The sequence below is a fragment of the Scyliorhinus torazame genome, chromosome 8, assembly GCF_047496885.1.
Source record: "Scyliorhinus torazame isolate Kashiwa2021f chromosome 8, sScyTor2.1, whole genome shotgun sequence".
NCBI classification, from domain to species: Eukaryota; Metazoa; Chordata; class Chondrichthyes; order Carcharhiniformes; family Scyliorhinidae; genus Scyliorhinus; species Scyliorhinus torazame.
Window position 1 is genome coordinate 190920100 of NC_092714.1, and position 14587 is coordinate 190934686.

The window sequence follows — 14587 nt, forward strand, 5'->3', positions numbered from 1 at the left end:
CTGTCCTGGCGCAGGGCTGTCCTGGCGCAGGGCTGTCCTGGCGCAGGGCTGTCCTGGCGCAGGGCTGTCCTGGCGCAGGGCTGTCCTGGCGCAGGGCTGTCCTGGCGTAGGGCTGTCCTGGCGTAGGGCTGTCCTGGCGTAGGGCTGTCCTGGCGTAGGGCTGTCCTGGCGTAGGGCTGTCCTGGCGTAGGGCTGTCCTGGCGCAGGGCTGTCCTGGCGCAGGGCTGTCCTGGCGCAGGGCTGTCCTGGCGCAGGGCTGTCCTGGCGCAGGGCTGTCCTGGCGCAGGGCTGTCCTGGCGCAGGGCTGTCCTGGCGCAGGGCTGTCCTGGCGCAGGGCTGTCCTGGCGCAGGGCTGTCCTGGCGCAGGGCTGTCCTGGCGTAGGGCTGTCCTGGCGTAGGGCTGTCCTGGCGTAGGGCTGTCCTGGCGTAGGGCTGTCCTGGCGTAGGGCTGTCCTGGCGTAGGGCTGTCCTGGCGTAGGGCTGTCCTGGGTAGGGCTGTCCTGGGTAGGGTAGGGGTGTCCTGGGTAGTGGTTCCGTGGCTCGGCTGCGACGGAGGCCTGCGGCTGCCCCGCTAGTCGCTGAGTGGCACACGCCTGCGTCACCGCAACCGCATGAGACGGGGGCGTCGTCTCCCTAATGCTCCAGGTCTCTCCGTCTCCCATGGTCGCCCTGGGGCATCCTGCGGGCGGCACGTGCCAGAGGGTCTGGGTCTCTCCGTATCCCGTGGTCGCCCTGGGGCATCCTGCGGGTGGTCAACATCTGCGGGGATGGATGTTTGCTCCTGCAATACACAATGAAGCATGCCTGGTTAGACACGCAGGCGGTGATCAGGTGATATGGGGAGGGGGGATATGGGAGAGGGGGGGATATGGGGGACATGGGAGATGGAGTGGTGGGAACCACCCCAGCGTCGGGCCGCCCCAAAGGTGTGAATTTCTCCGCACCTTTAGGGGCCAAGCCCCCACCTTGAGGGGCTAGGTCCGCGCCGGAGTGGTTGGCGCGCCGCCTGACGACGGGAAAGGCCTTTGGCGCCACGCCAGTCGGGGCCGAAGGGACTCTGCCGGTCGGTGGAACTCCGCGCATGCACGGGAGCGTCAGCGACTGCTGACGTCATCCCCGCGCATGCGCAGGGTGGGGGGGGGGTCACTTCCGCATCGACCATCGCGGAGGCTGTGGCCGAGGCGGAAGGAAAAGAGTGCCCCCACGGCACAGGCCCGCCCGCGGATCAGTGGGCCCCGATTGCGGGCCAGGCCACCATGGGGGCACCCCCCCGGGGACAGATCACCCCGCCCCCCCCCAGGACCCCGGCCGCGCCGCCAGTCCCGCCGGTAAGATAGGTGGTCTGATTCACATCGGCGGGGCTTGCATGACAGCAGCGGGACTTCGGCCCATCGCGGGCCGGAGAATCGCCGGGGGTGGGGGCGCGATTCCTGCCCCCGCCGAATTTTCGGTGCCGGAGAATTCGCCGGCCAGCGGGGGCAGGATTCACACTGCCCCCCGCGATTCTCCGACCCGGCGGGGGGGTCGGAGAATCCCGCCCCCCGTCTTTTCCTCTTAACTCATCAGCTGTTTGATTACACTGTTTGGCTAATTAGATATAGGCAAGGCACACACTTTCAGAGCCAGAGTGAGGGACCAAGCGTTCTCTCCCTGCTGTTATCCACTCATGGTCTCTCTGACTCTGGAAAAGTAGCGTCTTTTAAACAGAGTTAACTTGCTATCACATGTCCTCCATTCATAAACTATCCAGTTACTTGATAGCAAGCTGGGAAACCCTCATTCCAGGTCCATTGCTTGCAGATATTAGATAAAATATTCAATAATGCCCTACCTGTCAGCCAGGGCCCATTTTCCAAAATGATTGATTTTAACAACTTGGTCCACACCCAGCTGAATAAACAATTTTAGAAAGTTGGAATGAAATGAAAAGTAAAGAATTGGATTTAAAAAAAAGAAACTGAAAGGGATTTAGCTGCACTTAGGACTTGTGAGTTGGAGATTAGTCTTGTCCCAAGGTGAAACAGATACTTTGTTAAGCAAAGTGGAGACCAGCAGTCTAGTGACCTAGATGATAGCCATGCCCAGTTGCAAAGCAGAGCTCTCTCAGCGAATCAAGCTGTTGTGCAGTAAAGAAAGCAGAATACGTCTAAGTGAGGCCTCAGAGGTTCTACCATAAACCAGAAGAAAGGTTCCCAAAATGAAGCTAAAGATTCTGGATGTAATTATTTGCTAGATTTGGCTCACTGTTAAAACCTATGAGATGTTGTTTTGGGGAAGGTATAATCTTGCAGTTTAGAAAAATGGATATATTTAGATTGGGGGTAATTTGAGCATACCATCTGGGTAACCATTATTATGGTTAATTGCAAATGTTGATGTTTACAGTTGCCTTTCTTCTTGTGTGTTTTAAAGTTTCATGAACAGTTTTTCATTTGAATAATTTACAAGACTGACCTCCTTTCCTCCAAAAGAGAAAATGCTGGAAAATCTCAGCAAGTCTGGCAGCATCTGTAGGGAGAGAAAAGAGGTAACGTTTTGTGTCCAGTTAGCTTTGACAAAGGGTCATCTGGACTCAAAACGTTAGCTCTTTTCTCTCCCTACAGATGCTGCCTGACCTGCTGAGATTTTCCAGCATTTTCCCTTTGGTTTCAGATTCCAGCATCCACAGTAATTTGTTTTTACCCCCTTTCCTCACCAGGTTTCATCTCTTCCCTCACAATTTTTCGAAACCGCAAAAAAAAATAGTTAGAACCGGTGTTCCAAGTTCCCCTTCTGGGATTTGGGATGCCCTTGCACTGAACATCAGCGGGGTTCATAACAACATACTATGTCTGGATTTCTGTGAGCAGCTCAGCGGATGGACCATTCACACTCGCTTAAGCTGATTGTCTGGGTCAGCTTCTTCCAGAAACCGTGACTCCTTTCTGATAACATCCCCTTGCAAATTGCAAAGTTATGTAAACGTTTGGCCACTTTGAGAACTTCCATTTTGTCAGTCTTTTAAAAACGTACCCTATAGTTCAGCCCGGTAAGTAATCAGTCATTTTTGATATAAAACAATGGTTTGATAACAACAGTGTCAAATTTCTGAAAGGCTGACAAATTGATCCTCAGCAAAGTCAAATGTTACTCAATTGATTTTAGCTCAGCAGTAAAGGATGGTATTTTAGGGATTCTCCCATCAGTGAAACTACATGGCAGTTCTGAACATGGAAAAAAGATGTTTAAAAGTCTATTGGAAAACGATGTTGAGAGGCTCTACCTCAGTTTATCATTTTAAGTTGCAAGCTTTTATGAACTTTCCAAGTGTGAAGGAGGAATGAGGAAGAAAGCAACTGTTTTCACAAAGTGAACAAACAACTTTAAAAAGTGCAAAAATACTTGTAATATATAACAATTTGGAAAATGCAGTATGTAGACCAGTAGTTTACAAAGGATTCCTACATCGAAAAAAAATGTTGATATGCATTAGTATCGTTTGAACAGGTACAACCACAAATATTTTACATTATTGGTCACGGAAATCAAAATATTTAATTGGTACCTTGGGTATCAAAAATGTCAGACTAGATGTGTTGAGCCGAACTGGTATGTCCTTTGGAATCTGAAAAGTGACAGAAAAATGTAAACATCCAAATGAGGTATGGCTGTGAACTGATCAGGAATTCTTCCTGTTCTGCAACTTAGTGAGGATTCTGACCCCGATGTCTTAGCTATCAATCATCCTGATGGATGAAGTGCATTTTAAACACAGCATTAAAGTGTTCTTGGCACATATTTACATGTTGGGTTACTTCCTCAGTTTTTATTCTGGATTTTGAGACTCTAGATTGGGGAAAAAGGATTTCTGCATATGCCCATATTATATGCTATCCTCTGGTTTAATAGACTCTCGGGTATGGTTTCAAAAACATCCTTGAAACCTTCTGGCTTGACAATGTAAATTCTCAAATATTCTAATCTGGACACACCGTTAGTTACTTGTATCATAGTACAACTGCGCATATAAACTATTAATGAGAAGCTCTGAAATTAAACAGAGCATTCCAAATGCGGCTATTGTCTCACTAACGCACTTTGTGCATGTTTCTATGTGTGAGTGGATGCTGTCAGTATGGGTGCCAACAAGAGGATTACAGAGCAGTCCTTATTCAGTTAAAAACAAAGAGTATTGCAGCAAAAACTGTATGAGTTGAAGAGTTACTGTGCAACTCACTTCAGGTGGTCAAAGCTGTTCAGTGTTGTGCAATCGATAGGACACATCACACTGTAAAAGGTGAAGTTTGAGCAGCTCCCAGGAAAATCTAGGCCTTCATGTTACTTTGCCATAAAGACTGGGGGTTGAAACTCCCATTGTTGCACCAAATTTTGGCCAATGACATGAGATCACCTGGAGAAGGGTTTCACTCTGACCTCAACCGGCATAAAAAAATACAAATAAAACTTTGGGCAGGATCTTCCAGTCCCATCAAAGGTCACCCCCATGGTGGGTTCCCCGACAGTGGGACGGACGGGCCTCGCAAAATGCCATATATATCGGCGGGCCGAGAAGATCCCGGCGACCGCCATTGGTGAGCTGCCTCCACCACTTCAAAATCAGCCATGGAAGGCCAGAAAATCCTGCCTTTATTCCGAATGTTCAGAACGATCCCAGACCGTTCCTTGAACAAGTTGGGCCAAAACGCCTGTTTTCATGCTGTAAATCTCTATGACTCTTAACTGTTCACGTTATTCAAGAGTTGATATGGCAGACAGCTTTTTTACCAACTTTAAAGATTGAACCAACAGTCTGAGCGGAGGTCAGACATATTTAAGCATTCTTCTGTGAAGTTTTATTTTGCTTGAAAAAGTAACGCTGCAGAACCATTAGTTTAACGCAATGGTGACAGGCTTTAATCAGGCACCTGCAGTAACAGATGTGATTAAGGTAATCAACAAGGCAGATGTAAATCATAAGGTGCACTATCAAATGGATCAACAACATCTTCCCTCCCATGTGATACTTGTTATTATTCTGAACAGGAAAATATTAAAAAGGCACAGAAGAAAATATTGACCGGTATTAATGAGTAGTCTCAGATCGATTTTTTTTTTTGTAGACTACACGAATTAGAATGGTTAGAATTTAATCTGTTAACCTGGTTCTTCATCAGTGCTACAGGTATGATATGGAGTACTGTGGATAACCATCTGTTTATCGACAAGAGAACAATAGGCTATAATCTTCTTCCCCTGAAGGAGGCGAGAAATGAGATGGGCAGTCCTGAAAATTTGGTGGATTGGTATCGGGATCAATAATAAACACCTTCCCACCTCCATCAGAAGTAGGTTCTGGACGGGAAGATCCAAGGTCCACTTGAGACCTTTAAGTGACCAATTAATGACTACTGAAGGGACTCTCCTCGCCTTCGTGGAAATCTTCCGAGTTCGAGGCAGGCCTGCCGACATGCAACCTGCACGGTTAGTAAAACTGTTCATGTCAGCTCGAGGCTGGGCCTGACCCTCAACAGCATTAATCAATGCACAGTCAAAGGCATTACCATGGGGCAGGGATTGGCCACTTCAGCCACACCCCTTTCCTTGCTACTGACCAACATGCCCCACCACCCCTCTCTCTGCAACCCCAATCCAACGAGACCCCCATAACAGCACTTACCTTATCCTGGGTTGCTCCGCAATCCTGGAACTCCGGGACAGTTGTCCCAGCAGCAGCCCCAGCCTCCACCATGGTGCTGCCAATTGCAAAAGCCGTCAGCTTCTGATTGGCCGGCAGCTCTTGCCGGATGGCATGTCGTATGCTGGAATGGTCAGTCAGGAGGAAGGCCCGCCACTGTCCACTTAACTGCCTGATGGAGTGGAAGATATGGCAGGCCTTCCTCCTCAGTGTCAGCGCAAGTGTCTAGCTGCTTTTTCAGGCAACTTGCGAGACAACTGTTAAGAACAGAACATTCCACCCATAGAATCACAGAATGGTTACAGTACAGAAGGAGGCCATTCAGTCCATCATTTCTGCAAGAACTCAGCTGGTCTCACTTGCCGGCTTGCCCCCCCCCGAAAACTTTCTCCTTAGACAATTGTCCAATTTGCTTTTGAATTCAATCTGCCTCCACCACAATCTCAGGCAGTGCTTTCTGCAGCCTAGCCACTTTGTTGTAAAAAGATTTTCCTCACGTCGCCTTTGGTTCTTTTGCCATTCACCTTGAATTAGCACCCTTTGGTTCTCACCTCTTCCATCAATGAGAGCACCAATGGGAGCAAATTCCCTCTCTCTTTCTACTCTATGCAGACCCCTCATGATTTTGAACACGTTCATCAAATCTCCTCTTGACCTTCTTTCCTCTCTGCAAGCTGAACAGCCAAGCTTCCCCAATCTATTCAATTAAAGTCCCTCATCGTTGAAACTGCTATTCTAAATATTTTATGCCCTCTCTCTCATAACTGAAATGACCTTCTTAAAGTTTGGTGCCCAGAACTGGACACAATATACTAGTTGAGGCTGAAGTAGTTTTCTGTAAAGGTTCATCATAACTTATGTGGGAGGGTTGATTAGTAAGTTTGCAGTTGATACGAAAATTGTTTTATTTTTGTAGAGGACGGCCGCACAAAGAGTAGTTCCCACCAGAGTCGGCGATTTTTGATTCTATTTTCGGGACTATTTGGTGAACAGACTCGGCCCAATCGAGAGTTTAGGGGTTAAAGATGTCCATGGGCACAAAGAAAAGCTGAATCAAGAAAGGTAGAAGCAGCAGTCCATCGGAGGAATCGAACAAGGTATGGAGCCCAGGGGCATCTAAGGTGACGGCGGCAAGTACACTGGGTGGAGTCATGCTGATCACAGTCGGTAAATTGGCTGCCAAATTTAATAAACAGTTTGGCAAGCATTTTGAGCAACATGGGAGGGTAATGATGGACAGCCTCAGAAAATCAGTGGATGAGGCCCTAGTACCTGTAAAGGAGACGGTGAAAAATACATCAGTGACAGTGCGGCAGCAGAGTGACCAGCTGGCCTCACACAATGCTGAGTTCCAGAGTGTGGAAGAGCGAAATAAGGTCTGAAGTCCGGCGACCTGGAGAATAGGTCGAGGTGACCTAACCTGAGGATCGTGGGGCTGCCTGAGGGGATGAAGGGTCCGAGGTGTGTTGAATATTTTGAGGCGATGTTGAAGAAGTTAATGGTGGAGGGGAATTCCCTGTGAAAATACAGGTCAGTGGAAGAGAGTGACTCCCCAGAGAGAATTCGACAGCCTGCATATTCTAATCGAAGGCAGATTCTAAAAGATCCAAACCAACTGACGATTTCAAGATCGGCGGCTACAAAGATTACCACCTCATGGTAGCACAAGTGGATAGCACTGCGTCTTCACAGCGCCAGGGTCCCAGATTTGATTCCCCGCTGGGTCACTGTCTGTGCGGAGTCTGCATGTTCTCCCCCTGTCTGCGTGGGTTTCCTCCGGGTGCTCCAGTTTCCTCCCACAGTCCAAAGACTTGCAGGTTAAGTGGATTGGCCATGCTAAATTGCGCTTAGTGTCCAAAAAGGTTAGGAGGGGTCATTGGGTTATGGGGATAGGGTGGAAGTAAGGGCTTAAGTGGGTCGGTGCAGACTCGATGGGCCTAATTGCCTCCTTCTGCACTGTATGTTCTATGTCCTATGTCCAGCAGCAGAGTTTCATCTCAACCCTTTCAACCCCTGTCATTTTTGAACCTTTCTTTCCTGCCCACTGTGTGCCTGTCTTGTGTGTCGGGATGGAAGGTGGGTCAGGGTTTGGGGAATAGTTAGACTAGTAGACCTTTGTTCTATTATTTCCATTGCATGTTCATCTCCTCTCTTATGATAAATAAACTGTTTTTTAATGTTTTACTTACAAATCTGGTGTCTATAACTCATTGGAGCAGTCAAGGGTCAAAGATCTCAGGAAAAAACACAAATTATTGGTTAATTCAATTATGTTGGGACTCCGGGGTCTGTGGGTCTGGAATTGACCATGCACTTGCCCAGAGTGTCGCAACACCAGACAAAATCAATGGGCCATGAGATTTTGTTACAATAAATTTTATAAGTTGGAACCGCCAGTAGAGGAGTTAGATCTATGAAGTTTTCTGAAGGAGTTGGTTTGTCCTAAGGTACAGGAGGAGGATTGGGAAGGAATGGAGGTGCCATTGGGTATGGAGGAGGTCAGATCAACAATAGGGCGGATGCAGACAAGGAAAGTGCCTAGGCCTGATGGGTTCCCGGTAGAATTTTATAAAACATTTGCTAATTGATTGGTGCCCTTACTGGTGGAGATGTTTGAGGATTCAGCTGTGCAGGGGTCACTTCCAGAGACAATAATGCAACTATCCATCTTGCTCATGTTAAAGAAAGATAAAGATCTGGTAGAGTGTGGGTCATACTGCACGATCTCATTCTTGAATGTAGAAGCCAAGATTCTGCCACAGGTGTTTGCGCTTATGTTAGAGGGGTGCCTCCCGCAGGTTATTGGGGAAGACCAGATGGGGTTTGTGAAGGGTAGGAACAGGAGGTCACTGTGACACTGGATACGGTGAAAATATTTGATAGGGTAGAATGGGGATATTTGTTTGCAGTATTTGAGCGAGTTGGGATAGGGCCTTAGTTCAGGAGAGTGAATTTGGTTACTTTAAGTCACCTAAAGCTAGCGTTCGCACAAACAATATGAGCTCGAGATATTATCAGTTGCATAGGGGAATGAGGCATTGGTGCCCTATATCTACCTTCTTGTTTGCATTGCCAACTGAGCCATTGGCCATTGCCCCGAGGTCATCAGATAGGTGGAGGGGAATAGTAAGGGGAGGGGTGTGGAACATAGGGTGTTCTTGTATGCTGATGATCTTCTTTTACATACAACAGACACAATCCCCACAACAGGTGATATCATAGCACTGCTGAAGTGATTTGGGGCTTTTACGGAGTATAAAATAAATTGGGAGAAAAATGAATGCTTCCTGGTTACACAACCGGGAAAAGGGGTCAACTTGGGGGTGTTGTCATAGAATCCACAGTGCAGAAGGAGGCCATTCGGCCCATTGAGTCTGCACCAGCCCTTGGAAAGAACACCCTACCCAAGCCCAGCCTCCACCCTATACCTGTAACCCCACTTAACCTTTTTGGACACTTAAGGGCAATTTAGCATGGCCAATCCACCTAACCTGCACATCTTTGGACTGTGGGAGGAAATTGGAGCACCCGGAGGAAACCCACGCACACACGGGGAGGATGTGCAGACTCCGCACAGACAGTGTCCCAAGCCGGGAATCAAACCTGGGATCCTGGCGCTGTGAAGCAACTGTGCTAACCACGATGCTACGCACTATGCTACCGTGCTGTCAGATGGGTTCCCATTTTCGGCACTTGGTGGTCCAGGTGGCCTGGGATTAGGGTCAGCTTCGAAAATTGTATTTCACGAGTCTGGTAAGCAGGGTTACAGCGGATTAGCAGAGGTGAACATAACATAACATACATAACATAGAACATAGAAAATACAGCACAGAACAGGCCCTTCGGCCCACGATGTTGTGCCGAACCTTTGTCCTAGATTAATCATAGATTATCATTGAATTTACAGTGCAGAAGGAGGCCATTCGGCCCTTTGAGTCTGCACCAGCTCTTGGAAAGAGCACCCTACCCAAACTCAACACCTCCACCCAACACCAAGGGCAATTTGGACATTAAGGGCAATTTATCATTGACCAATTCACCTAACCCGCACATCTTTGGACTGTGGGAGGAAACCGGAGCACCCGGAGGAAACCCACGCAGACACAGGGAGGACGTGAAGACTCCGCACAGACAATCGAACCTGGGACCATGGATCTGTGAAGCAATTGTGCTATCCACAATGCTACCGTGCTGCCCTTAAGAACAAATAAATCTACACTATATCATTTTCCCGTAATCCATGTACCTATCCAACAGCTGCTTGAAGGTCCCTAATGTTTCCGACTCAACTATTTCCACAGGCAGTGCATTCCATGCCCCCACTACTCTCTGGGTAAAGAACCTACCTCTGATATCCCTCCTATATCTTCCACCTTTCACCTTAAATTTATGTCCCCTTGTAATGGTGTGTTCCACCTGGGGAAAACGTCTCTGACTGTCTACTCTATCTATTCCCCTGATCATCTTATAAACCTCTATCAAGTCGCCCCTCATCCTTCTCCGCTCTAATGAGAAAAGGCCTAGCACCCTCAACCTTTCCTCGTAAGACCTACTCTCCATTCCAGGCAACATCCTGGTAAATCTTCTTTGCACCTTTTCCAGAGCTTCCACATCCTTCCTAAAATGAGGCGACCAGAACTGTACACAGTACTCCAAATGTGGCCTTACCAAAGTTTTGTACAGCTGCTTCATCACCTCACGGCTCTTAAATTCAATCCCTCTGTTAATGAACGCGAGCACACCATAGGCCTTCTTCACAGCTCTACCCACTTGAGTGGGAACTTTCAAAGATGTATGAACATAGACCCCAAGGTCTCTCTGCTCCTCCACAATGCCAAGAACTCTACCGTTAACCCTGTATTCCACATTCATATTTGTCCTTCCAAAATGGACAACCTCACACTTTTCAGGGTTAAACTCCATCTGCCACTTCTCAGCCCAGCTCTGCATCCTATCTATGTCTCTTTGCAGCCGACAACAGCCCTCCTTACTATCCACAACTCCACCAATCTTCGTATCGTCTGCAAATTTACTGACCCACCCTTCAACTCCCTCATCCAAGTCATTAATGAAAATCACAAACAGCAGAGGACCCAGAACTGATCCCTGCGGTACACCACTGGTAACTGGGATCCAGGCTGAATATTTGCCATCCACCACCACTCTCTGACTTCTATCGGTTAGCCAGTTCGTTATTCAACTGGCCAAATTTCCCACTATCCCATGCCTCCTTATTTTGTGCAGAAGCCTACCATGGGGAACTTTTATCAAATGCCTTACTAAAATCCATGTACACTACATCCACTGCTTTACCTTCATCCACATGCTTGGTCACCTCCTCAAAGAATTCAATAAGATTTGTAAGGCAAGACCTACCCCTCACAAATCCGTGCTGACTATCCCTAATCAAGCAGTGTCTTTCCAGATGCTCAGAAATCCTATCCTTCAGTACCCTTTCCATTACTTTGCCTACCACCGAAGTAAGACTAACTGGCCTGTAATTCCCAGGGTTATCCCTAGTACCTTTTTTGAACAGGGGCACGACATTCGCCACTCTCCAATCCCCTGGTACCACCCCTGTTGACAGTGAGGACGAAAAGATCATTGCCAACGGCTCTGCAATTTCATCTCTTGCTTCCCATAGAATCCTTGGATATATCCCGTCAGGCCCGGGGGACTTGTCTATCCTCAAGTTTTTCAAAATGCCCAACACATCTTCCTTCCTAACAAGTATTTCCTCGAGCTTACCAATCTGTTTCACACTGTCCTCTCCAACAATATCGCCCCTCTCATTTGTAAATACAGAAGAAAAGTACTCATTCAAGACCTCTCCTATCTCTTCAGACTCAATACACAATCTCCCGCTACTGTCCTTGATCGGACCTACCCTCGCTCTAGTCATTCTCATATTTCTCACATATGTGTAAAAGGCCTTGGGGTTTTCCTTGATCCTACCCGCCAAAGATTGTTCATGCCCTCTCTTAGCTCTCCTAATCCCTTTCTTCAGTTCCCTCCTGGCTATCTTGTATCCCTCCAATGCCCTGTCTGAACCTTGTTTCCTCAGCCTTACATAAGTCACCTTTTTCCTCTTAACAAGACATTCAACCTCTCTTGTCAACCATGGTTCCCTCACTCGACCATCTCTTCCCTGCCTGACAGGGACATACATATCAAGGACACGTAGCACCTGTTCCTTGAACAAGTTCCACATTTCACTTGTGTCCTTCCCTGCCAGCCTATGTTCCCAACTTATGCACTTCAATTCTTGTCTGACAACATCGTATTTACCCTTCCCCCAAATGTAAACCTTGCCCTGTTGCACGTACCTATCCCTCTCCATTACTAAAGTGAAAGTCACAGAATTGTGGTCACTATCTCCAAAATGCTCCCCCACTAACAAATCTATCACTTGCCCTGGTTCATTACCCAGTACTAAATCCAATATTGCCCCTCCTCTGGTTGGACAATCTACATACTGTGTTAGAAAATCTTCCTGGACACACTGCACAAACACCACCCCATCCAAACTATTTGATCTAAAGAGTTTCCACTCAATATTTGGGAAGTTAAAGTCGCCCATGACTACTACCCTATGACTTCTGCACCTTTCCAAAATCTGTTTCCCAATCTGTTCCTCCACATCTCTGCTACTATTGGGGGGCCTATAAAAAACTCCTAACAAGGTGACTGCTCCTTTCCTATTTCTGACTTCAACCCATACTACCTCAATAGGGTGATACTCCTCGAACTGCCTTTCTGCAGCTGTTATACTATCTCTAATTAATAATGCCACCCCCCCACCTCTTTTACCACCCTCCCTAACCTTATTGAAACATCTATAACCAGGGACCTCCAACAACCATTTCTGCCCCTCTTCTATCCAAGTTTCCGTGATGGCCACCACATCGTAGTCCCAAGTACCGATCCATGCCTTAAGTTCACCCACCTTATTCCTGATGCTTCTTGCGTTGAAGTATACACATTTCAACCCATCTCCGTGCCTGCAAATACTCTCCTTTGTCAGTGTTCCCTTTCCCACTGCCTCATTACATGCTTTGGCGTCCTGAATATCGGCTACCTTAGTTGCTGGACTACAAATCCGGTTCCCATTCCCCTGCCAAATTAGTTTAAACCCTCCCGAAGAGTACTAGCAAACCTCCCTCCCAGGATATTGGTGCCCCTCTGGTTCAGATGCAACCCGTTCTGCTTGTACAGGTCCCACCTTCCCCAGAATGCGCTCCAATTATCCAAATACCTGAAGCCCTCCCTCCTACACCATTCCTGCAGCCACGTGTTCAACTGCACTCTCTCCCTATTCCTAGCCTCGCTATCACGTGGCACCGGCAACAAACCAGAGATGACAACTCTGTCTGTCCTGGCTTTCAACTTCCAGCCTAACTCCCTAAAATTGTTTATTACCTCCACACCCCTTTTCCTACCTATGTCGTTGGTACCAATGTGCACCACGACTTCTGGCTGCTCCCCCTCCCCCTTAAGGATCCTGAAGACACGATCCGAGACATCTCTGGCCCTGGCACCCGGGAGGCAACATACCTTCCGGGAGTCTCGCTCGCGACCACAGAATCTCCTATCTATTCCCCTAACCATTGAATCTCCTACAACTATTGCTTTTCTATTCTCCCCCCTTCCCTTCTGAGCCCCAGAGCCAGACTCAGTGCCAGAGACCTGGCCGCTAGGACCTTCCCCCGGTAGGTCATCCCCCCCAACAGCATCCAAAACGGTATACTTGTTTTGAAGGGGAACGGCCACGAGGGATCCCTGCACTGTCTGCCTGTTTGTTTTTTTCCCCCTGACTGTAACCCAGCTATTCTTGTCCTGTACCTTGGGTGTGGTTACCTCCCTGTAACTCTTCTCAATCACCCCCTCTGCCTCCCGGATGATCCGAAGTTCATCCAGCTTCAGCTCCAGTTCCCTAACACGGTCTTTGAGGAGCTGAAGTTGGGTGCACTTCCCGCAGGTATAGTCAGTGGGGACACCGGTGGTATCCCTCACCACCCACATCCTACAGGAGGAGCATGTAACTGACCTAGCCTCCATCCCCTCTTACCTGACAGAATATAGCTGCTGTGTGGACTAACTAGATCTCCGCCCTCCGACTCTGCTCCCAGTCAGCTACACTTCCTGTAAACTCCTGGCTCTCTTCTCACTCTTTGCGGAAATGTCGGAAACAAAATGAAAGGAGCACCTTACTCCCTCCTCACCTAACTCCCTCGGTCACCAAACTCTCACTATCGCACTCAAAAAGCACCAAATTCAGCACTCCCTCGGTCACCAAACTCTCACTATCGCACTCAAAAAGCACCAAATTCAGCACTCCCTCGGTCACCAAACTCTCACTATCGCACTCAAAAAGCACCAAATTCAGCACTCAGTGCAAACAAAGTCTGCACTGTAGGGGATCACTTTTATACTGTGAATCTAGCCTCTGAAAAACTGGCCTAATCCAATTAACTAATTAACAAGCTCCAGCTGCAAGTGCCTAGAAGTAGAAGCCTGTTTAAAGCTGATTGAAAATTCACCTTCTTCTAAACCAAACAGCAACTTTTAAGTTAATTAACTAAATAAAAGAAAGACTAAACTTTAGATAAAAATGAAGCCTTATACTCCCTCGGTCACCAAACTCTCACTATCGCACTCAAAAAGCACCAAATTCAGCACTCAGTGCAAACTTTGTTGGTACCAATGTGCACCACGACTTCTGGCTGCTCCCCCTCCCCCTTAAGGATCCTGAAGACACGATCCCAGACATCCCTGTCCCTGGCACCCGGGAGGCAACATACCTTCCGGGAGTCTCGCTTGCGAGCACAGAATCTCCTATCTATTCCCCTAACCATTGAATCTCCTACAACTATTGCTTTTCTATTCTCCCCCCTTGGGGAGGTGGGACAGCCT

The 14587-nt window shown here is 47.9% G+C and overlaps 1 protein-coding gene across 1 annotated transcript in view; it reads right to left on the reverse strand.

Annotated features, from left to right (window-relative positions):
• LOC140428309 (bactericidal permeability-increasing protein-like) overlaps positions 1-14587 on the reverse strand; it is a 117763-nt gene that overhangs the window by 67427 nt on the left and 35749 nt on the right. The window contains exon 11 of the mRNA XM_072514646.1: positions 3545-3604. Within this exon, the coding sequence (XP_072370747.1) occupies positions 3545-3604 (60 nt within the window). The remainder of the gene's footprint in view (positions 1-3544; positions 3605-14587) is intronic.